The 23,572-nt window shown below is 44.4% G+C and overlaps 2 protein-coding genes across 9 annotated transcripts in view; both read left to right on the top strand.

Annotated features, from left to right (window-relative positions):
- The window catches only part of LOC102379397 (dual specificity protein phosphatase 13-like), a 42,082-nt gene extending 22,420 nt beyond the window's left edge, over positions 1-19,662 (top strand). For 7 of the 8 annotated variants that reach the window (XM_006016288.2, XM_006016290.2, XM_006016287.2 and 4 more), the window contains 3 exons: positions 13,917-14,125; positions 18,061-18,281; positions 19,326-19,662. In XM_006016288.2, coding sequence (XP_006016350.1) covers positions 13,965-14,125; positions 18,061-18,281; positions 19,326-19,546 — 603 coding nt within the window. In that variant the 5' untranslated portion in view covers positions 13,917-13,964 and the 3' untranslated portion in view covers positions 19,547-19,662. Of the gene's footprint in view, positions 1-12,701; positions 12,852-13,916; positions 14,126-18,060; positions 18,282-19,325 lie in introns of those variants that run through there. The other variant, XM_006016286.2, reaches the window with a different exon arrangement.
- Positions 19,663-22,486: 2,824 nt separating this feature from the next.
- Positions 22,487-23,572, top strand: part of LOC102383504 (dual specificity protein phosphatase 13-like) — a 46,940-nt gene continuing 45,854 nt past the window's right edge. The window contains exon 1 of the mRNA XM_025212783.1: positions 22,487-22,601. The gene's annotated coding sequence lies outside the window, so the exon portion shown is untranslated. The remainder of the gene's footprint in view (positions 22,602-23,572) is intronic.

Here is a 23,572-nt window from a genome sequence, read left to right as displayed (position 1 = left end):
GGTTTGTCACAGGTAGATCCTGCCTGACAAACCTTGTAGCCTTCTATGACCAGGTCACACACTGCCTGGACGCGAGAGCCGAGGCTGATGCCATCTTCCTGGACTTTAGGAAGGCCTTCGACACAGGTTCGCACCCTATCCTCATTGGGAAGCTAGCAGACTGCAGAGTGGACACCTACATGGTCAAGTGGGTAGCATACTGGCTTAGGGACCGCACACAGAGAGTGGTAGTGGATGGCTCCTTCCCAGCCTGGAGGGAGGAAGGCAGTGGGGTCCCGCAGGGTTCGGTCCTCGGACCGATATTATTTAATATCTTCATCAGCAATTTGGACGAGGGCGTGGAGAGCACCCTCTCCAAGTTTGCTGATGATACCAAGTTATGGGGCAAAGTTAGTACGCTGGAGAAATGTAAGGTACTCCACCTGGGAAGGAGGAACCCCCAGCACACCTATAGGTTGTGGAGTGTCCTTCTCAGCAGCTTGGAGGCAGAGAGGGATCTTGGAGTCATAATTGACTCCAAGATGAACATGAGCCGGCAGTGTAATGAGGCCATCAACAAGGCCAATCGCACCTTGTCGTGCATTAGCAAGTGCATGACTAATAGATCAAAGGAGGTGATGCTCCCCCTCTATGCAGCACTGGTCAGGCTGCAGTTGGAGTGCTGTGTCCAGTTTTGGGCGCCACACTTCAAGAGGGATGCAGAGAATCTGGAGAGGGTCCAGAGGAGGGCCACTCGCATGATTAGTGGCCTTCATGATAGCCCCTATGGGGGAGGATGAGAGAGCTGAATCTCTTCAGCCTTCACAAGAGACGGCTGAGGAGAGATCTTGTGGCCACCTACAAATGTATTAGGGGAGGTCAATGGGGAATAGGGGATGCGTTGTTTACTAGGGTGCCCCAGGGAGTGACTAGGAATAACGGGTGTAAAGTAGTTGAGAGTGGATTTAGGTTAGATATTAGGAAGAAATTTTTCACAGTAAGGGTGGCCAGGATCTGGAATGGTCTTCCAAGAGAGGTGGTGCTATCACCTAGCTTGGAGGTCTTCAAGAGGAGGCTAGATAGTTACCTGGCTGGGGTCATCTGACCTCGGTCCTCTTTCCTGCCAGGGGCAGGGGGTCGGACACAGTGATCCACTGTGGTCCCTTCTGACTCTACAATCTATGAATATTTAATTGATTCCCCATTATACCCTATGGCCGAATCGATTCAGAAAGCCTTAAGCTTCTAGCAATTCGATTTGGATTTGTAGATTCGGCCTCTGAATCATCTAAATCATCTCTGAATCTGAATCCCAATCCAAAGCTTTGCACAGCCCTACGGAGCAGGTATCAATGTACTTACTGACAAATATTACCCACCAACAGGAAAAGGTGAATGTTAGACTATTTCTGCACTGCCACATAAGAGATGCCCATATTTCATGGGGGAAGGCTTGGCCCCACTGACGTCAATACCAAAACTCCTATTGGCATCAATAAGGGGCAGAATGTTGCTCTTAAGTTTCTTCCTCCCTTGTGCAAATGTATTGCCCCACTGGCACTGGAATGGCACAACGCAAGTGGGGCAGGCAGCTAATGAGTGTTTTCCTGTGCACTCTGTTTCTGGTCTCCTATGCCAGGAATCACTCTCTCTAGCCCTGGAAATGAAGAGAAGGATTCCTTGTATGTCTCCCAAACTCTGGAGATTGCTGAGAACAGCTGAGTGCTACCCTGCCAAAACCAGGAGACCAGAAGTGGAGAGTTATTCAGGAATTCCTGCTCTCTAGCCCAGGGACTGGAGAGAGAGATTCCTTGCATGGCTCTTGGCCTCCAGAGACTTCTGAGGACAGCTGAGCACACAAGAGAGCTTTCATGTGCTGGCTGTCCTATCCCTTTATCCTCACTGGGAGTGGGAAGGAGATGTGGGATGTCAGAGGACTGAGCAACACCTTTGTTGCACTGCCTAAAGCATACAGATGTTCCAGGGATCACACCAGAAAGAAGTGCTTCAAACACATTCATCATTTTTTTGAGGATTATTTTTGAAGTGCTTCAGCCATGAACCTCTGTACACCTGCTGTTTGGAGCTCTTTAAAGGCATTTGTAAAGCTTAAAATGTTATGTCTGTCCAGGGCCTTAGCTCAATATCCTCCTACCCAGTATAGTGTTCCCTCCAATGCTGGATGTAGGATAACTGTGATTCATACATTGCTAGAGAAAACTTGCAGTGCTGCTCCCTGTTTTGTGATTAAAACAGGGGCAGCTGTATTTTCCAGAGGCATCTGTTTGGCACCTTTTCCAAACACTGAATTCCCCTTAAAGGATGCATGTGCATGCACACACACACATAGCTTTAATCATACATACTACTTTTCCCTTCACTCCAGAATAATTAAAATGACATCAGTATAGCACTGCATCAGACAGACTCTCAGACCAGGTACAGACATTATACTTTTACCAGTATAAATCATCGGAAGCCAGTCTATACCTATAACATAACAGAAGCTTGGTACACATAGGCTGGTTTAAAAAGGAAGTGGAACCCAGTTTAAGATTTGCACTCCCCACCAAAGGGTGTGTGTTTTGTTCGCTACTGATCTAAATTACACCACTTATAGAAAACCGTGCAACTTAAATCAAATCTGCCTTAAGTCTTTTGAATGTCTGTACCTAGCCTCAGAATCTGAGGGACAATTCTGTTTTCTTTTAATCTGCAGCAAATCAGGAGTACATCTGCTGGTGCAACAGAAAGTAACATCAGGCCCTAAATGTTCAGCAAGTACAATGAACTTCTACAGTCCCTGTTGTTTGAGTGTGGACAAAATAAAAGGCAATATAATATGATGCAGTGAGCCAAGAAAGCAATATTGCTCTGCCATGTGCATAGGTTGTACAGAGATGAGTGCAGGATCTAATTTCAAAATCCCTGTAGGTGCCTCATTTAACCACCAGCCATAACCTGCTTCTCACTTTCAATACTGCTTGGTATTAGAGCTGCAGTGAACTGCTGGTGAGAGATTCTAATTCCTGCAAACAAGCCCCTGTAGGCTTGCAAGGAAAACACAGAGTTCCCCTCTCAGTTGCCTGCTAGGTTCCCATCTGGCTGCTTTAACTTTGCTATTTCTTTTAAATGTGCCTGTTTCTGCACATGAGGCGCTCAGTCCTGCCTCAAGAGAATTTGGATTTCCTGAGCTCTGGATTTTGGCCAAAATTGAGAGAAACAGATTGGGTCCTCTTAAAAAAAAAAAAGAGATCAGATTTCAGGGTATAGTATCTCAAAGACTAATTCCACTTACATGATCATTTCCTTGTGAGCCATATTTCTTTCTCTGGCTGGATTCTTCCATAAAAAGACAAAGGGGTGTGGGAAGTGTTATCTGACAGAAAAGAGCAGGGAGTTTAGAAGACAAGGGCAGAGTGAAGAGATACTCATATAGAAAAAGAAGGAAGAAAAAAAATGGAGCAGACAGACATTCAAGTGCAGAAACCAAAATAAATGACATGTTTATTATGTTGTAATCGCATACATGGCATTGCTGTTTTAATCTTCTGTTTTCAGTATAAAACTACATTTTGAAACTACTGTTTGGCCTTGCCAACTTTTGAGACCTAGAGGCACATTTTTAAACATCACAGTTTCCTTGGGAGGAGAGGTAGTTAGCTGTGTTACTCTGAAGTGAAGCAGAGGGTAGGGTAGAGATACACCTTAGGGACTAACAAGATCAGAGATGCATAAACTTTCATAAGCCCAAACTCACTTCATCAGATGGGGCACATACATAAGGTACATCTCTATGCTGCCTTCTGCCTAATTTCCTTGTGAGATAATCCCATTTTGTACTGGTACTGTAAACTTTTATTTATGACCTTGTTATCTAAACATACCTACGCTTTGTTGACACTATGAATACCACTTTTATCATCATTAGTGAAGCTGTACTAGCAGGGAAAATGCTACTAAAAGGAAAGGATAAAGATGATCCAATACTTCGGGAATTCATTTGGGACCTGGGAGACTCTGTTCTGCCACTGAGCTCTTCAATGTCCTTGAGCAAATCATTCAGAGGACTGAGGTACAGAGAGAAGATCTGTAATGGATGGATAACACTTCCCTATTTACAGCGGTATTGTGAAGATTATGAGATTTTTTTAGGTTGTTTGTAGTACAAAAATTCATTTTGGGTTTAAACAAAATGCTTCTTTTTTCCCCATCTGAAGTGAAATATTTAATTCCATGTCCAAGATTTTTTGAATCTTTATATATTTTAATAAAAACAAAGTGAAAATTTGAAACAATGTCATTTTGTCTATAAAACTGACATGTTTTGGTTCAGAAAGTTTCAAAATGTTTCAGGTTTTTCAGAACTGTATGAGGCTCTCTCTTTAAATTCAAACAATTCAGCACATTCAACACAGAGTGCCCCCAAAGGTTTCAATTGAACAGCATCGGCATTTTTGGTGAAAAAAATTGACCCAGAAAATTTTTCCCTACTCTAGTAAAGTTATGAGGTGCACAAGCATTATATCAAAGGGGGAAATCATATACATACCAGGAGTCCCCTGTGGTTCAGTGGTAGAATCCTTATCTACCACACAGGAGACCTGGGTTTGATTCCTGAACACTTATACAGCTACAGCCATGGGGGCACTAAACATCTGGACTCTGTCTGGTCTGTGCATTCTGTCTTAATGGCCTAAAGGGAGGATAGCAGGTCTGGGCAGCCTCCACTCCTCCAAGAATTCCTGCCCAGGCATATGCATGGAAGGTCTGGGTATTCCCTCATGCATACCCTATGATCCAGGAAGACTGAAAGTTGTCACATAAATACTTGAGACAGACAAAGTAATTGTGTAAACAAGGGCTGGGGTGACTCACTCAGTTGCAGTGGGCTTTTGAGAAATGAAACGGAGCACGATTTTCTAATTTGGTACTTTCCCACTCAGCAAGTAATCGACACCAATTCATTTTCAGTCTGTAATAAAATCAGAGGCACAGTCTCCCCTCCACAAACCCCTGGAGACCTAAAGTACCAGAGTGACTGGAAAGGGAAGCCTGACCCCTCAGGAGACAGAGAGCCAAGCAGAGAATGGCAAGTCAGGATGCCATCATAGCACGCTGAATTTGTAAATTCCTGCTTAGTAACCTATATATGTATACGTACTCACATTTTATACCTGTATCTATATCTATAGATATATAGTTAAGTCTGTTCCCTCTTTGTGAAGCTGGAAAAGCAATCCATCTCAGTTGCATTTAAGATTTCCACCTAGCCTCAAACTGTTCCTAAAGGCAGAATTTCATTAAAAATCCATCCAGAGAGACACTCGTGAAGTGTTTCCAGGCTACAACCTAGTTTTGGAGGTAAAAATAATCCTGATTTAAATGGACTAGGTCTGTGCAAAAAATGTTAGAGGCCTTATAAAACTAACAAGCCACATTTTTCTCTGCAGAACTGATTTTCTAATTACAAGGGATCATGTCATCTTACAATTGCTGACTATTTCCAAATGGACCAGTTTCAATTAAAAATCCTAGGGAGGGGAGGCTACAGAAATTCAATCAGTAGCAGCACTTCTGCTAGCTTTGCAGTTCAGTGCTGCAGTATCTTTAAAAAGGAAAAAAAAAATTTAATTCCCAAGTCTTCAATTAAATATTTCATATTATTTTCCTCATTAGTCCAATCATCTGCTATAATTATTTCCAAGTTTACCCTGAAGGCCCCACAAATGAACTCATATCGAGGCCAACCCAGCACAAATAGTGGAGTGGTAAGGAGGAGTTACACTCCACGCTGAGATGAGGACTTGTTTGTCTAATATTAGTCATGTGGAGCAAATGATGTTGTCACTTCCTGGGAACAGACCAGGGGTATGAAAGGGAGCTTTGTTGATGAATGCAGTGCAGACTGTGAAAGGGTGAAGAAGTCCCTTGCTCAGTTACACAGAGTCCTGTGCCGAGCACTCAATTCAGGAAGGTGCAGAGAGACCTCTTAAGGTCAAGCACTGAGCAACAGCTATGACAGAAGTTATAATAGTGAGGATGAAGTGGGAGGGAAAACGTAACAAACTATAACAAAGGTCCCAAATGATACACAACAGATTTAAAAAAAAAACCAACTGTCCAAAATAAAAGTCCAGTCCCATTTGTCTTTAATGCCTCTACAGGACAGGTCTCAGTAGCATAGTCAATCTACTTTTAACTACCTATATAGTGCCTGAGATTCATTCACTTTTGTTGGAAGAAAATTTTACAATCTAATGCAGCAGCTCCTGTCCCACTAGGGAGTTTCTCTTGATATTTAACCTACATTCTCTTTTTTGAATTTCCTCCTCTTGCTTCTATTTACTGTTGCTAGTGCTCTGTAGCTGTATAAGTGCAAATAGTCATTGGATAAGGTGGTAATAAAAAGAGCACTCAAGGAGCAGGTAGCAAAGTTCTTGAGTTTTATAGGAATAATAGAACCTCTTGTTGGGACATAAAATATCTTCCTTAACGTAGCTCTAAAAGGCAATCTTTGTTGGAAACAAAATAATTCCTTTACTATATACCTTGTTCCCCCACTTTCAGACACAGGTGCATGTGTGCACACACACTTTTGAATATTCCTTCAACTAATTTTTGTAAAAATTAACTGATTACAGTTTCATGAAAGTTAGCTGCTTTCCTGCCCACCATATTGAGTTTTTTCCCTTATTTTGCATATTAAATAGTTACCCCCAATAAAAGCTCCTGTTTGAAGTTACTGGTTCAAAGATTATCAAGGCAAGAAATTAAAAATTGAGCTAAAGTCTCTCACAAAGTTATATGGAGCAGTAGTATAACAGGGGAAGGCAGGGGCAGGTGGAAACAAATGTACAGCAGCTGGTACTGCACTGTGCCCCCTTGCTGCTCAGGGCATGGAGCTGCCTTGTTATGACTGACAGGGGCAGATCCAGCTAGGGTGTACTTGCACCGCACTTTGATTCCTGCTCCACCCAAAGTTTAAAACCAAGTAACTGGCAGTGGCAGCAGCATTTCTAGTCAGGCAGTGCTGAGGGAGTCAATTGTCTTCATGACTCATTATAATCTTCCTGATCCCTTCTAAAGTCTTCATTCCACAGGTGTTCGACCCTCTCCTTGTTATTGGTCTTGATGTTCCACCAATTAAGCTATTTTTTGTTCTGCAATTCTACTGTCTGTTAGCTGCTCTCAACACACCTATTTCACAGCCCTGCAGATTTTTTTAACTCATTCTAATTAAGTTATATTTGTTTTTGCTTCAATCTTAAATTGAATAATACAGGGTTAGGCCCCTAGCATATTAGTAAAGTTTCTAGTTAATTTTTATCTGGAGAAAAAAATATGCATTGTTTTATGTGCGATTGTCATGGCTCAGGGTCCCTAGGGATAGCCATGATGCCCCTAGGGCTCCATGACCATGTCAATTCTGCCCTGCGGGCGCCTTCTTTTCTTGCCTGCCATGTCTTGTTGATATAAATAATAAATAGGGAGGCTGCCCACGAGTTTCTGTGAGGTCATGGTTCTGTTGGACCCCACTAAACCCTGAAGGTTCTTGGACCTCTTGCTGGGTACCACTTTAAGTTGGTGACTCACAGAACACCCCAAGCCTTATGGGCTAAATGCGTGGCTCCAAAACCTTCCCTTTACCATACCCCAGGTCTCACGGGTGGCATATCAATATTGTCTCCCTAATAATCACTTGGCCTGACTCAGCTTTCTGTGGTTACTGGGCTCTACACCCTCTGTCCCTACACCCTTGCTGGCACTGGGGCTCTACACAACAGTGTGCCCCAGTGAGGTCTCCTCCTCCTCTATAGCCTCATCCCAGCCCACCAGTACAGATGACAACATAAATATGAGCCCTTGGTCTATAACATAATAATAACAAGGCAGGCCACACTCTGTCCTTCCCTTACCCCATGCCTTACAGGTGTTATAACTCTTGTGTTCTCTTTATACTCTCAGCCCCACTCTGGGCTATCACACTCAGCCCCCCTGGGCTCTCAGACCCCCTGGTCCCTCACTCAGCCCCTTGGTCTTCACAGTTCAACCCTCCCTGGGCTCCTGGATCCCCTGGTCCAACACTTTGCTGCTTTCTAGGCTTGTGGACCCTTTGGTCCCATCCTTAGCCCCTCTCTCTCAGCTCTTGGATCACTGGTCATACATGAGGCCCCTCTGTGGGCTCATGAACCCTCTGGTCCCATCCTTAGCCCTTCTCTGGGCTCTGGTCTCAGACTTTGCCCCTCTCTAGGCTCCTGGACCCCGCTGGTCACACACGCAGCCCCCCTCTGGCCTCATGGAACCTCTAGTCCCATCCTTACCCCCCCTCCCCTTGGCTCTCAGATCACTGGTCACACACCTAGTGCCCCTCTGGACTCACGGATCCTTTGGCCCCCTCCAAGTGCTTTTCTGTTGGGGTGTGTTCTCCTAGCCTTTCCCCACCAAATAGTAACCCACAAGGCATTGGGAACTGAGGTTTTCAGGCACCCCATACTCACCTTTCCCTGGGGTGGTAAGGTGTGGTATTTTGTAGATGCTATCTTGCCACAGATAGCCCCACCATATTAGCCAGTCCCAAGAGGGTGCAGTTTTAGTTTTTACCCAAGACCAATGCCTCAGTCCCTAGGGCCAAGTTGCCCTTGCCAGGCACCTCATCTCTCTTGACTACTCCTGGGTGTCATGGCCTCAGTCTCTGTGACTAGGCTGCTCATGTGCTTTGCCTACCTCAGGTACTCCCAGGTATAATTTCTAGGCCTGCCTTCTCCACCCACGCACTTCACCTCTCCTGGCTACTCTCAAGAACAGCATTTCTGCCTGTACTCCCCACCCAGGCTCTTTGCCTATGCACTGATCCCACTCCAGACGTTAATACTCAGCCCCTCCCTTGCCTCATGGACCTCTAGTTCCTGCTCTTAGGTGTTGCCCCTCAGCCTCTCCCTGGGCTTGTGAAACCCCTGGTCCTACTCTCTGCCCCTCCTCAAGCTTTGGGCCCGACTTCTAGCGTGACCTGCTCCTCCTGGGCACTTTGCCTCTCTTGGCTACTCCTGGATGCAGCCATCCAGCCTGGAGTCACCTTCCTTGCCCCTTTTTAGACATCTGGTCTCACTCTCAGCTCCTCCCTGGGTCCCATCCCCACTGTGGCCTGCTTCTCCCAGGCACTTTGCCCCTCTCAAACAATCCTGGGTGTAGCCCTGTGGCCTAGGGTCACACATTCTGCCCCCTTCCAGGCCTCTGGTCTAACTCTCAGCCCCTCTCTGGGCTCTTGGACACCCTGGTCCCACACATGGTCCCTCCCTCGGCTCAAGGACCCTCCAGTCCGGCTCTTAGCTCCTCTCTGGGCTTCTAGCCCCTAACTGACCCCCTAGGGAGCTCCTCTCCCACTTAGTCCCTTCCCAAACCTCCAGACTGCCACAAGCTGTACACTCCATGTTGGCACTCTGGAGCTGCAGTCATCCAGCTCAGGAGACATTTCCTCAGCAGCCTCCAGGATCTTAATTCTGGCTCAACTCGGGCCCTGTGCTTATATGCTGTCTAAGGCCCACACTCCTCCTGGGTCTGATGACTCCACAATCAGCCATGGCTACACCTGCAAGCTGCTTCTCAGGCACGGTCCCCAATCGCTATCCTGCTGCACCTGTAGCCTGCCTCAGCCACAGCCACAGCCAACCTGCTCTAAAAGTAGCAGGAGCTCCAAGCCTCATCCTACACCATTTGCCATGGAAAAAAGTACAGAAAAATTCAGAATTTGAGTTTTTCCAAAGAATCTTTAGAATCGTTGTGGGGGGGAAAAAAAATTAAAACTTACTGAAAGCAAGCACATAGGAAAGCAGCCAAGCACATAGGAAAGCAGCCAAGATGGGAGCTTCCCTGTGAGAGGGGCAAGCTTTTGCACCCAGTGCAAGTACTGGCCTGCCTCCCATCTATGGGCCAGCTGCCCACCTCACTTTAATAGTATTAAGATGTTAATCAGGTGGGAGGCTGCCCATTTTGAACCCTGATGTTTAAGGGGATACCCACAGCTCCATTCCACCCTTACACTGTGGCCCAAGCCTCACAGATGGCATCCCAGGCAGCTAAATTCAGCCATTCCCTTCACCCATCAGCTGTGGTCTCCACTCTGAGACCTTTGGCTCCCCCTTAAGCCCTGGCCCTGTCTCAGGCCAGTCAGGACTCTGAGCTTCTTTGCTCTGTGGGCATCCCTTGTGGCGGCCCCATGGCCCTTTTGACTCCTCTCTGGGTCCTGGTGCCAGCATGGACCAGTTGGGTACCTTGGGTCAGGTCTAAGCTGCTTGCCTGGCTTTCAGGGATTGGGGGTCCCCCATCCCAGGCTCAGATGCCTCGCAAAGTGTGCCTGGCCCCACAGGATCACTCACCATGGCAAGCTCAGGCACTTCCAAAAGCTTACCTGGCTTTCCCTGCATTAAATAACCCACCTGAGGGTGGGAACTGAGGTTAAGGAGCCCCAGCCCACCTTACACCGGGGAGGTGCTCACTCCTGGCATTTACCTAGGGGCTGCCACACCACCAGCATCCCCACCAGGCCTTCCTGCCCTGCAGGGTGCAGTTTTAGGTCATGCCCAATGACCAATGAAGCCTCCAAGCCATCCCCATAGCCTCACCCTTATCTCCAAGGTGTTCCTAGTAGAGTTCAGCAGAGATGTTTCTTCTATATTGGCTGATCATACACTGCCCTCAGCTCAGGGAGCTGGGGCTTAAAATGGCCACCTTCATCAGGCATCTGCCCTTCCCTGGCCCAGTCCTTCAAGTGGCAGGCACTACCATTGCCCTGCGACATGCCCCCTCCTCCCTCTGCTGCTGATTGGCCAAGAGGGGTGACCATTGTGCAACTGTGCCCCACCCTTCTCCATCAATCAGCAGTGAGGGTTGGGGCTGCATGAACAGCAGCCCTCTGAGCCAATCAGCAGTGAGAGGTAGGGCTACCACCAGAGCCTCTTGGCCACTCAGCATCATCAGGGTGGGGGTGGGGTGGAGGGGAGTTCGCTGCAAAAATACCATGGATTTTAATGTATATTTATCAGAGAATTTGGGTTTTTTATCACAGAAAACTAGGACCCCTGGTGATAATGCACCTCACCCTCTGCACCCCTCTTTTCAAAGTTCTAGGTCCACCCATGGCCTCTTTTATGAGCCTGCTCTATTTTTGTATTGTTTTTCACAGATAAAAAATGGCCTTTTTGCCTAATATTTTTCCTGTTATTTTTCATTTATTTTAAATACCTATAATCCCCTGCTGCCAGGGCACTGTGTCAACTTGGAATAGTATAGAAATGTGAGTGAATCAGAAAGAAGGACTCGAGTATGTTCAGCCAGTCTGATGATAAATGAGATATAAGGAGCTATGTAGAAAAAAATGCAGAACATTGTCATATTTCAGGAGAGTTTAGATCTGCCTCTTTAATGTATGTAAATCAGAATCCTAAATCGAAATTCCCCTGTACTCGAGGAAAGTTTGAATTTTGATCAGAATGTCATGACTCCTCTGGCAAATATTCAGTGTCCTTTGGAGGAAAGAATTGCAAGAATCTTTAATTAATTAGATTTTAATCCCATGAAAAAGTATGCCAGCATTAGCAAAGCCTTTGATAAAGGAAGCAGACCACTCATATATATTTAAGAGGTAAGTAAGACCCAGCTAGTTGAAGGGCCACACACAGGTTTGGTGACCGGTATCCATTTGTGATTGCTGTCTGTTCTATGCCTGGTAAGAGCTTGCTAGTACCATCTCTGCTTGCCTTCTCCTTTTCCAGAGAGTCCCATTTTATGGGGGTTGCTGTAGTGCCCACAACATGCCAGCAGCTTTTCAAACACAGAGAAAGACCTTGTTCCAGCTCCAAATAGCTCCTGAACCAAGCAAGAACATTTTTCCGAAGTTTACTTTGAATAATAGAAATGAATGAGTTTTGCAGTGAGCAAAAAATAAAAGTATTTCTGCAGTAAGTCTGTGTCTTCACTACATGCCCAAAGGTATCAGATGTATATGTTCTGGGATTTGAGCTTAACTTGTCAGCAGCACTGCTGGGTTGATGGGGAAGGGAACACAACTAACCAAGAATGCATCCTCACCTGAAAAGTTAAAGTTATTTGAGATATATCAAAGACATTCAAGGAAAAAAAACAACAATATTGAATCCTATTTGGTAGATATAAAATTCCAGTCTAAACATGGTTACTACTAAAATAGTTTCTCTTGTCATTGATTTGGCATGCATTGTAGAAGTGTGATCTTTTGCAGGACAGGCTCCCAGCTCAATAAAGCCAGAGGGCCAGCCTGTTTCCTCAGCCTAGAAAGGGTTATCATCACATCCAGAGACTCCACAGAGCCTTTCCTCAGTGTTTCATTTACTAGGGACACCACCAAGCTTCAGCAAAGCAACCCCTCCTCCCTTTCCCACCAAAAATACAGATCATCATAAATCCAATAATGACCCATCTGTTGCCTGAGGGGCTTTCTTGCCAGAGCCTTCCTTCCCATAGCAGCTCTTCCCCAGCCATTTCCCCTCAAGATCCTCCTGTCCCAGGGCTTCCCACAAGAGACAAGCTGTTTCCTATAACCTTCCCCACCACTCAGCTCTTTCAGCTTTTATAGGAATCAGGTGCTCCTTAGGCAATCGCCTAACCTCTTTCTTGGCTAGGTCTGACAATCTTCTCTCTCCAGATGCCAAACACCTGTTCTATATCCTTATATCCTCAAACAGAGCCAGCTGGTCCCAAGCCTCCTGCCTCTGAAAGGGGCAGACCACCCTATTATGGGGACATTCAGACCAGTGAGAAGCATTAGTAATGAAGCATAAACAAATGGAATTTTTGGACTGATAACACTGCAAAGACATACACACCTTTTCTTCAAGGTATGTCAAAAGAGCACAAAATAAAGAAAGGCTGTGCTGGAATACTCAGCAAGCCAACAAAGCCAGAGATGTCAGCTCTATTGTTTTCCTGCCACTTCCACATTACAGGTGATTGCTAACCTCAAGATACAGAGTTGGCCACTGTGTAGGATAAGTCTGTGAACCATGGTGAACAGCAGTTCAGAGATACTTCCAGCCAGCTGTGAATATACTAGCTTGCCTACACAGAGCAAAAGACAACTGTGTAGCAATATAGCTGCTTTAGTGGGGTGTTGCACAGGCTAATAAATCCTGCTTCTCACCAGAGCTAATCCTGAGTGCAGCCCTGCCATGCACTGTATGGCCATACTTTTACTTTCTATGGGACCAAATAAACATTCAATTATACATGTGGGACAACTTCAGATGAATACTTTGTGGGCAGCTCTCCCTACCCCTCTCAAATAGCCAATAACCCCTTGTTAGGGTGATCATTTATTTACCTTATCTGAATCAGGGTAGGAGGCAGGGACTCTAAGGTAAGACTCCCACATCCCAGTGACTGTCTTAACTACCAAATTCATGGCTATTTGATGCTCTCGCTTTCTTTTATTCTGGCCAACAGTTCCCATCTCAGACCTAGGAGCCAGGCTGATGAAAGCATGGTAAAAAATGATACATTCCTTTCAAACATTTCAGTTTTGATGATCTGGCATTTTCTAGTGAAAAAAATTCCATCATAAATCTGTGCTAGGTGCTAAACACAACAAACACCACCCTCACATAGGAGGTTGGTGCTTCAGTATACCAAGTCTCCTATGTGCTACCACAGTCCAAGTAACTTCTGTGAGGTTTAGTCACCATAGCATTTCCTTTGCACTGAGTTGACAAGCAATGACATGGTATTTGTGTGATGCTGTTTGCCACAGATATAAATTGCATGCCTGTATTGTGACAGTGCACTGAAGACTCAAACCTTCTGGCTGGCAGCCACTTGACATACTGATGTAATAAACAGCAGGGAATCCAATAGGACTGTTTTACAGGGAATATTATGTATAAAAAGTGCTTCTTAATTTATTTCAGAAAACCTGTTTTGGACAGTGCCTGAGCACATGACACAGAAGAACAGGGATGCTGCACCCCAGGAGCTCTTCCTCTGAAACCAGCAGCCAGGAAAGCCAAGCACCATACGAGACACCAGAACTATTTGACCTTCAGAGGCTGTTCTGGCTCAGAGGTGGATCTGACAATCACGTGGACCAAGTCTGGCCAAACCTTTATCTGGGAGATGCGTAAGGGCATATTGTATATGAAGTTGTTGTTTGCACTCTGGAGAGACAGGGAGGGTAGAGGTAATGATGAATTATACAGTTAATGAAATTTCTAATTATGTTCATGTCACGGGAATTCCAAAGCCAATACTGTGACAGGATGTCATGAAAATCTTGGTATGCAAGTGTATGTAGTCCTTGTAGTCTGAATTTCCTGTTTCATGTGTCACAGTGCATTTGAGTAAGACACCCAATTTTTATTATTTGCGTACAATAGTCACTAGGTGCCCCAATCTAGACTGGTGCCCCGCTGTACATATATACCCTGAGACAGTCCCTGCCCTGCACTTAGATAAAGAGTGAGAAAAGGAAGTTATCCCCACTGTACAGAGGTGTCCAGAAAGATTTGAGTGCTAGCCTCACAATTCAGAATCTCCTTAGATGTTAAGGGGTCCTGTAGTTGCAAATACAGACTTTTTAAAATTTCAAAGTCAAAATGTTTTATTATACACATACTGTATACTTGTGACAAAAGGAACCTTGCCTCGTAAAATGACTTTGCCTCTGTCTGTCTTTCCACTTCTATTTATACACTTCTGTTTAGTTATCTAGATTGCCAAAGGAGGATAAGGCAGGGTGCATCCATCGATAAAGATCCTTTTTGGTATTTGAAACTACTGTTTAACCTTGCTATTCTTGAGACCCTAGAGGCTCACTTATTTAAGCATCACAGTTTCCTTGGGTAATTAACCATGTTAGTTTGAAATCAGGCAAAAGGCAAGGTAGAGATGCACCTTATAGGCTAACTATAAAGTACATTATAGACTAACTATGGGGTGCATGAAGAGTGGCTGTTGCTCAAGGATATGAACCTCAAAGCACAAAAGAAAACCATTCCTGCAAAGAGGAAAGGTAACAGAAGGGCTGGCAAGCCCTCCTGGATTAATAGGGACATTGCTGTCCTCTTAAAAAAGAAAAAAGAGGTGTACGCACAGTGGAAGCTAGGAAGGGTCCTCAAGGAGAACTATACAATAGTGGCCAGCACTTACGGAGAAACGATCAGGAAAGCTAACACAGCGACTGAGTTTAGGTTAGCCATGGGAGTCAAGGACAATAAGAAGTCCTTCTTTAGGTATGTAGGCAGTAGAAGGAAAACAAATGGAAGTGTGGGACCCCTGCTTAACACCTCGGGACAGCTGGTAACTGACATTCAGGAAACTCCTGAATGCCCACTTTTCTTCAGTATTTCACCGGACCAAGGGGAAAGACAAGCAAGATAAGGCTTATAGGGGGCATGCCGGGAATGATAGCCTACCCACTGTGGATGTTGAGCTGGGGCAATACCAACCAGAAAAGCTAGACATTGATAAGTCAGCAGAACCAGATGGACTCCATCCGAGAGTGCTTATGGAGCTGGCTGAGGTCATCGTGAAACCCCTGGCAAAGCTCTTTCAGAATTTGTGGTGCACAGGGGAGATCCCTGAGGATTGGAAGAGGGCCAACATTGTGCCCATTTTCAAGAAGGGGAAGAGGGAGGACCCAGGCAACTATAGGCCAATCAGCCTAACCTCTATCCCAGGGAAAATCCTGAAAAAGCTCATTAAAGAATCTATGTGCAATACACTTGTGGAAGGCAAGATTCTGAATGACAGCCAGCATGGCTTCATTGTGGGTAGGTCTTGTTTTACCAATCCCATTTTCTTCTATGACCTCATTCCTCACCACCTGGACAGGGGAGACAAGGTAGACATTATATACCTAGACTTCCAAAAGGCTTTTGATCTAGTATCCCACGATATCCTTGTGGGAAAACTGGAAGATTGTGGGTTCAGCTGCTTGACTGTTCAGTGGGTGGAAAACTGGCTACAGGGTAGGACCCAGAGAGTTCTCATGAAGGGATCTGTGTCATCCTGCTGCAAAGTGGCCAGTGGTGTCCCTCAGGGGTCCGTGCTTGGACCAGTACTTTTCAACATCTTTATCAATGATTTGGATGGGGGAGTGAAAAGCTTGCTGGCCAAGTGCGCAGACGACACCAAGTTATGGGGCAGTGTGGTCACATCAGAAGATAGGTTGTAGATACAGGCAGGCCTGGACAGGCTCAAGAGTTGGGCAGACAGGAACCAGATGAAGTTTAACACTTCCAAGTGTAAGGTTCTCCATTTGGGTGCAAACAACCCTCAGCATACACACAGACTTGATGGTGACAGCTTGACTTGCACCATGGCCAAAAGGGACGTTGGGGTAATGATTGACTATGGCATGAATATGAGCCATCAGTGTGAGACAGTGGTCAGCAGGGCAAATAACATGCTGGCATGCATCAACTGATGCATCTTGTGTAAAACTAAGGAAGTGATACTCCCACTGTACTCAGCACTGGTGAGACCACAGTTGGAGTACCACGTCCAGTTCTGGGCGCCTGTCACAGGATGGGGTCCCCAGGGATGTCTGTGATACCCCTGGGGCCCCATTAGCCCAGTATGCAGCATATCAGGCAGTCCCTGCATCCCTGGGCAATTCTTACCTGGAAGCTCCTTCTCCTTAGCTGCTGCCAGAGAACTAAACCTCTAGCCCCAGCCCAGGGGTTTATATATGCCCAGGGCCCTGCCTCTTCCGGTCAGCTGACCAGGTGTAGGTGCAAGCTAATTTGCTTATTAGCCTGTTGCCATAGTAACCTGCACCTGTGGGCTTCTGTCTGGCTCTTTGGGCTCTCTCCCTAGGCAGTTTTGCTCTTAGAAGAGCAGGCACCTTAGTGCCCTGCAACAGTGCCACACTTCAATAAGGACGTGGAAAAACTTGAGAGGGTCAAGAGAAGAGCCACCCATATGATCAGGGACTTGCAAGGCAAGCCATATGAGGAAAGGCTGAGACACCTGGGCCTCTTTAGCCTAAAGAAGAAAAGGTTGAGAGGGGACTTGATGGCAGCTTACCGTTATATCAGAGGAGTACATCAGGAGCTCGGTGAACAACTGGGCATCCCCAGAGAAGACCAGGACCAATGGATACAAACTCCTGGAAGGCCGCTTCAGGCTTAATACCAGGAAAAACTCCTTCACAGTCAGGGTGTCCAGACTGGAATAAAATCCCTCCAGAGGTGGTGCAGTCACCTACCCTGAAGTTTTTCAAGAGGAGAATGGACAAATCACCTCACTGGGGTCACCTAATCCCAGTTGTCTTCCTGCCTAGAGCAGGGGAGGGGAGGGGAGGGGAGGGCTGGACCCGATGATCTGCAAGGTCCCTTCCAGCCCCTAATAATCTATGAATCTATAAATAAGCCTTCTTGAACCTGAGCTTACTTAGTCAGATGGAGTGTGCTTCATAAGGTGCATTTCTACCCTGTCTTCTGCCTAATTTCTATGTGAGATAACTTAATCCTATTTTTCAGATGGGAACCAAAAGATACATGGGAATGGCCAAGATCCTATACTGAATCAGAAAAAGGACTGGAATCTTAGAAAAAGGCACTTACCCTAACTGGTTCTTCAATATGGTTTATCCATGTAGACCACACCTCTGAGGCTCATATGTGCCCTATACATTTCGTATTTCTCACACATTGGGCAAATGTTCATCAGAAGTAGAATTCATTGGACAGAAGCTTGAAGGAGAGCCTTGATTGCTAGTCCACTCTTCTATCCACTGAATCACATTCTCAATGACTAGCAACAGAGGGAGTCACTTGAATAGTTAGTATTCTCTGTAATGGGTCTATACTTGTGCTGCCCCTTCCTCTCTGTAATACCATTTCACATTTTCCAGTAGGCATCTCTCTAAGACAAGCAGGTGCAAGGCAGTTTGGAGTCTAATAGTCATCTGTTAGTCATTCACTGCTCTGTAAAGGAAGCTGAAATGCTTGCATTTTTCCCCAAGGCGATTGGGCACCCACATTAAACAGTTCTATTTTAATGCAAAAAGTCAACAATGATCTCAATGAAACCTTCATCATCTTTCAACAGATGGGCTGCTAGAAGTAAAGCAACTCTTCAAAGCCTTAATATTACTCACATCCTAAATGCAGCAGATGGGCCATACAGTATCAACACAGGAGCCAGATATTACAGAGCTCTACAAATAGAGTACTATGGAGTAGAAGCATTTGATGACCCTTCCTTTGATTTAAGTATCTTTTTCTATGATGCTGCTAATTTCATACACAAAGCCTTAAACACACCAGGAGGTAAGGAGGTGGCAAAAATGTGTTTGCTATGTTGAGGAGCAAGATTCAACAACAATGTCAATATCTACTTCTTGTACTAACAGCTGGGGAGTCAGACCCAGATTCAGCAACACGCTTAAGCATATGTGTGTCTTCAAGTTGCATCCATAAGTGCTGTGCTCTGGAGAAATGGACATAAGCACTTCAAGTTAGGCACATGCTAGAGTGCCTACCTGAATCAGAGCCTATAGCTCTGCTTCATACTGACCCTGAGAGACAACATATGTCAATGAACTAACTCAGATGTCAGGGCCCAACTCACTCAGATAGCTAAGGACAAAAGTATTTCAGTTGGAAATGGAAATTTTGCTATTTAGAAACAGAATTGGTAGTTTGGTTACCTCTTTTTCCCATTCTTCTCTATGGGCCATGTTTTCCAATTGCATTCTCTCTCCTGCTGCAACACAATTGCCAAGGATTCCTACAATGCACTGCTTCTAGATCCAAAAACTAGGAAGCCTGTAGCGCATCATAGGAGATATAAGTTCTCCCAGGGACCCCAATCTGTAGGAGACAAGGGGAGCAGGAGGTATTTAAATTCTAATTCCCAAGAGTGGCCAAAACAACAATTTCACGTTGAATTTTTCTGCACAGCATATTTCACTTGTAACCAGACCACTTTATATTCAGATTTCCAAGCCAAAAAACCCCCCAAAAAGCAAAAACCATTGTGGAGGAATAACTCCTGCTTTTAACCAGCCCTATGACAGAATTAAAAATATTATCAAGGAGGCCAAGGCACTGATTTAAATTCTAAGGCCCATAAACTCCCAAGCCTTTGTTTAGTAGTATAGCTATTGGTGTTGTTGACCTGTGGGCAACTGGAAAGCTTCAGTGTCCAGAACCAGCACAACATTAGTGTGTGCTGACAATCAATGACTATGAGGTTTCAACTGATTGTCCTAATTGATTTTTGACATCCAAAACTGGTCATTTTTCCTCCTTTTTGCTTGTCACCGTATGAGTTCTAAAGCCCACCAGTGTGTGTTCTCTATTTCTTTACAGGTAAAGTGTTTGTCCATTGTGCCATGGGGATAAGCCGCTCAGCATCTCTTGTGCTTGCCTTTTTAATGATCCATGAGGATATGACACTTGTAGATGCTTTGAAAACAGTGAATTCTCAAAGGGAAATCTGCCCAAACACAGGATTCCTGAGCCAGCTCCGAAACCTGGACATCAAATTAAATGAAGAAAGGAAAGGTGTCAGGAAATCTGCTTGCAAATAACCATGAGAGAGCCCTGCAAAGAGAAAGTCTGAGAAATTACCATTGTCTTGTATAGCTCTTAAAAATTAATCCCCTTCTACAAAGTAAGGTGTAAATTAAAAATACAGTGTAACACATATTCTACTTAGAAATATTTATTTGATCATGTTTTCTTTACATTTTTTGAAGCCAACATGAATTTCACCAATAGCTCAGTTAAGGATGAACCTTTTCATTCTCCACACTAAATGGTTATAACATACTGTGGTTTTCTGTTGAATGACTCTCAAGTTCCATCCCAGAGGTGGCTGCATTTCATCAATGGGTGAAGCTTATATCAGTCTGCAAAATATTAGGATCTGTGGAATGAAATATCCTATGTTATCATCCTTATTCTTGAACACTGCCTGCAGGCCCCAGTCAAGGATTGGAGCTCCATTGTGTCCCACCCAGAGGACTCAGGGAGATTCCACCTTATGGAATCATTAGTATTTGGGAACTTTATTGTTGGCATCTGTTTGTTATAGGTTTTGCAATTTATGCAGCATTGAGTCCCTTGGCTGGGAAGAAAAGGCTTTTTAAATATAGAACAGCTGGGAAATATTGCAAACCACTCTCTTAAGAAATAATCTCAGTCTGTTGCCAGTGTTCCTCCCCCTACCTCTTCATCAAGAAGGTTCCTTCATGAAAAGATCTTAACTTGAATGGGCATTCATCTGCTCTCTGTTCCCTCCCCAAAGTCAAGTGGTTGCCATAAAAAGCGTTCATGCCATTTTGAAGAAGAAGCTAAGAGGGGTTCTCAGCTGAGGTGCTAAAAATACTGCACTGACGCCAGAAACACGTTGAAAAAATTCTAGCGTGTACTGAAACCAACTGAGAATCAAGGGGCTCTTGTGATGTTTGAGTGTCTGAAAATGATCCAGCTTTCTTAAAAATAAAGAAGTTGCTGTTTTCCCACACAAACATGAAGATTGCTTGTGTGGGAAGTTGATGCATCTTTACATCTGCCTTGGTGTAATGAAAAGGAATGGAAGTGAAAATAAGTGCAAAGTTTTCCTGTTATATCAGTGGGCTACATTTGGGTCAGCCAACCAGCTAATGTGCCTTGCACTTACATGAATTGGCAGTCTCAGTCCAACATGAGTAGACAAGGGTCCACAATCACACCATTAAACTAGCACCAGAACTGACAGTGAGGGGTGTCCTTGGTGCCCATTTCAGGAATGAACAAGCGCGGATACACCAAACCACACAGCAGTGGTTACTCAAGAACAGAGCAATGACAGATTAGTCAGGCACCATGGAGAAGGAAGCCTTGCCACTTCCCATGCTGTCCATAATGCAGATTCCAAGCTCCAGTGCAGTCAGTGTGTAGAGCCTTCCCCAATTCTTTTTGCTTATCAATAGATTCTAGGAAAATTTGCCCTTGCCTATTTCTTCTTCAAGGGAAGAAGAAACCTTTAAGTATAATGACTCAAATCTAGTGCAGCACTCTCCTTGACTTTGGTGGGGGCAGTCCTTTTTTTGCTCTGACATGGGTGCTGTCATTGAACAGCTTTACCAGCAGGATTCTACTGTTTGTCCACAGAAGGCCCAGGAAGATCTTTTTTTCCAGAGGGCACCTAAAAAAATAAGATTTGTGAACACAATTAAATTTCATTTTTTTGTATACTCTGACAAGCATAACGGAGGCACTGAAAGATGGGACAAGGACTATTTAATGAATTTAAATTTAATCTGCAATTTATCTGAGGAAATGACATCTCTGCATGCCAGAGCTGCTGTGGTTGTTCATTTATATGATGGAAGAATTCTATCTGGCATACCTGTGATCATTTCACTTAGGCCTGCTTGTTCTTTTCCCCTGGAAAACACCCTCCTGCATTTTCCTAGATCAGCTAGTGTCTTGGACAATGCTTGCTCCATCACCCTATTAATAAATTCTAACTTGATTATTTATAGGAGTTGTTGACATCTTACAATATGTTCCTATAGTAAATAAACTATTTGGGGAATGGACTTAACCACCCCCCTCCAAAAACCCTCATGGGGTGCTGTGATCCTATCCCACCAGTAGATGGCAGTAGAAACCAAGGGCTGAACTAAGGCGCACAAACCAAATCCTAGGGAGGCGGTACACGGCACACTTAAAATCCCACACATGCTCCTCAAGTATTTCCAGCTCTCATTTAGGAAGGTGAATCACCACATCATACTGAACGCCTTCCACTAGGGCTTGAATTACAGCAACTTGGAAATCATGAGAACAGCTTTCTTGTTTCACTCTGATTTTTTTTTCAAAGAAAGTAACAATATGACCAGAAGAGGAAGATAAATGTGCTGTACAACAATATAAAGATAAAACAATTAATAACTCTTCCTCCATCGGAAAGCTGTGTTTTACTTAGGGGACTGAGGTGCAGGACCCTTCCTGGGATTAATGACCAGCTGTGAGGAACAGATTGGCCAAGTCTGCACCTCTGGCTATTAATTCCATCTGGTCATTAATCCTCAGGAAATTCCCTGCATTGAACTCTTTATTGCTAGTTTAATCTCAGGTTTTTTAAAAAAAATCCTAGGAGCATGCGGCTTTTTAATGACAGTTTCCACAGACAGTACTGTACCCCAAGCATTCCAAGGTAATTAATAACCTAGCACCTTACCCAGTTCCATTGGATGCCTATTTGCAGCACCTCACTTTTCTCATTGCTTGCTATTTATTCAGTGGCTGTTTACTCAATTATACAAAGAACTGTACATATAAAAAGGGCACAATTCATAGCTGGTGCAAATCAGTGTAGCTCCACTAAAGTTAGCAGAACAACCCTTGTTTATACCAAACACAACTCTGGTTCCTTTCAAACCTTAGCTTCTCTCTGTTCTTGCCTTTCACTGGATGCTGCCTGTAGATCCACAGAGGGAAGGAGATCATGGTTTATAATTAACGCAATTAAAAATAGAAGTTGAATAAACTGAACGCAGCAGTTGTGTAACTAACTCCTTAGGAGGAAACGAAGTGGTATAATTCAAACAGAAGTAATCCAAACCAGCACAGCAAAGGAGCTACAACTTCAAGGCAAGTACTTTTAAGCTTGTTTACAAACCCATGAACCCCAAACTTAATATGCGTCCTGAGCAGCGTGAAAATTATAGCCAACTATGTGAGTAGTGGAACAACTGCAGCTCTAGGCCATGTTATTGTCTGCATCATCATGCTCAGAAACTGTACTGTTTGGGGTGTTATTTTCCAATTAGGAGTCCCAGGACAAGCAACATGCTTTCAAAAAGATGCTTAACATTTGATTTTTTTTTTCATTTCCAGTTCAGCTAGTATTTAAGGATATAGATATTTTACCCAGTAATAACAAACTTAAAAAATTCTATTGGGATTTTACTGATTCCCTGATGATGTTCATAAGAGTCTTGTCTGCAAGGCAGAAACTGGCTGATTGCACTAGAGAATCCATGAAACACATTATATACAAAATTTCATCAAATTTAGCTGGAAGAAGAGAGAATGGTTTGTTTTTCTTGGCTAACTCTGTATAATTTTACACATATTAAGGGTTATTTATAATCAGGGGATAACTTTCAGACAGAAGTGTGATTTTTGCCTTGGCAGCTTCCCTTAGAAGCTGTGGTTACTGACAGAACTGCATATATTGTAGGGCTGTGAAAGCCACTATGACTTTCCAGGTAGTGGGAATAGCAATGCACACCCACTGCATCTTGGAGAGCAAATAGCATAGAACTAGGAAACTCACTTAACTAAATCCCTGATAATTGCCTACCAGCAGATATGCATGTCTACATGGGAAATTACACTCAAAACTTCCAAGATAAAAAGGATGGTGTCTGTCTGTTTATAGCATTGCCTCACTATGGCAGGAATTCAGAGAAAAATTCCAACTCAGCATGCAGGACTCTCCACATCTGCTCCTGTCAAGATAAAATCATGGGTGATTTCAAACCCCCACCCAGCTCCCTGCACCACTGCAAGGAAAGACACTAGCATGGTACCATTCACTTCCCACCACCCAGAGGACT

This window comes from Alligator sinensis, unplaced genomic scaffold, assembly GCF_000455745.1.
Source record: "Alligator sinensis unplaced genomic scaffold, ASM45574v1 scaffold109_1, whole genome shotgun sequence".
NCBI lineage: Eukaryota > Metazoa > Chordata > Crocodylia > Alligatoridae > Alligator > Alligator sinensis.
This window is presented reverse-complemented; position numbering and strand designations above follow the sequence as displayed.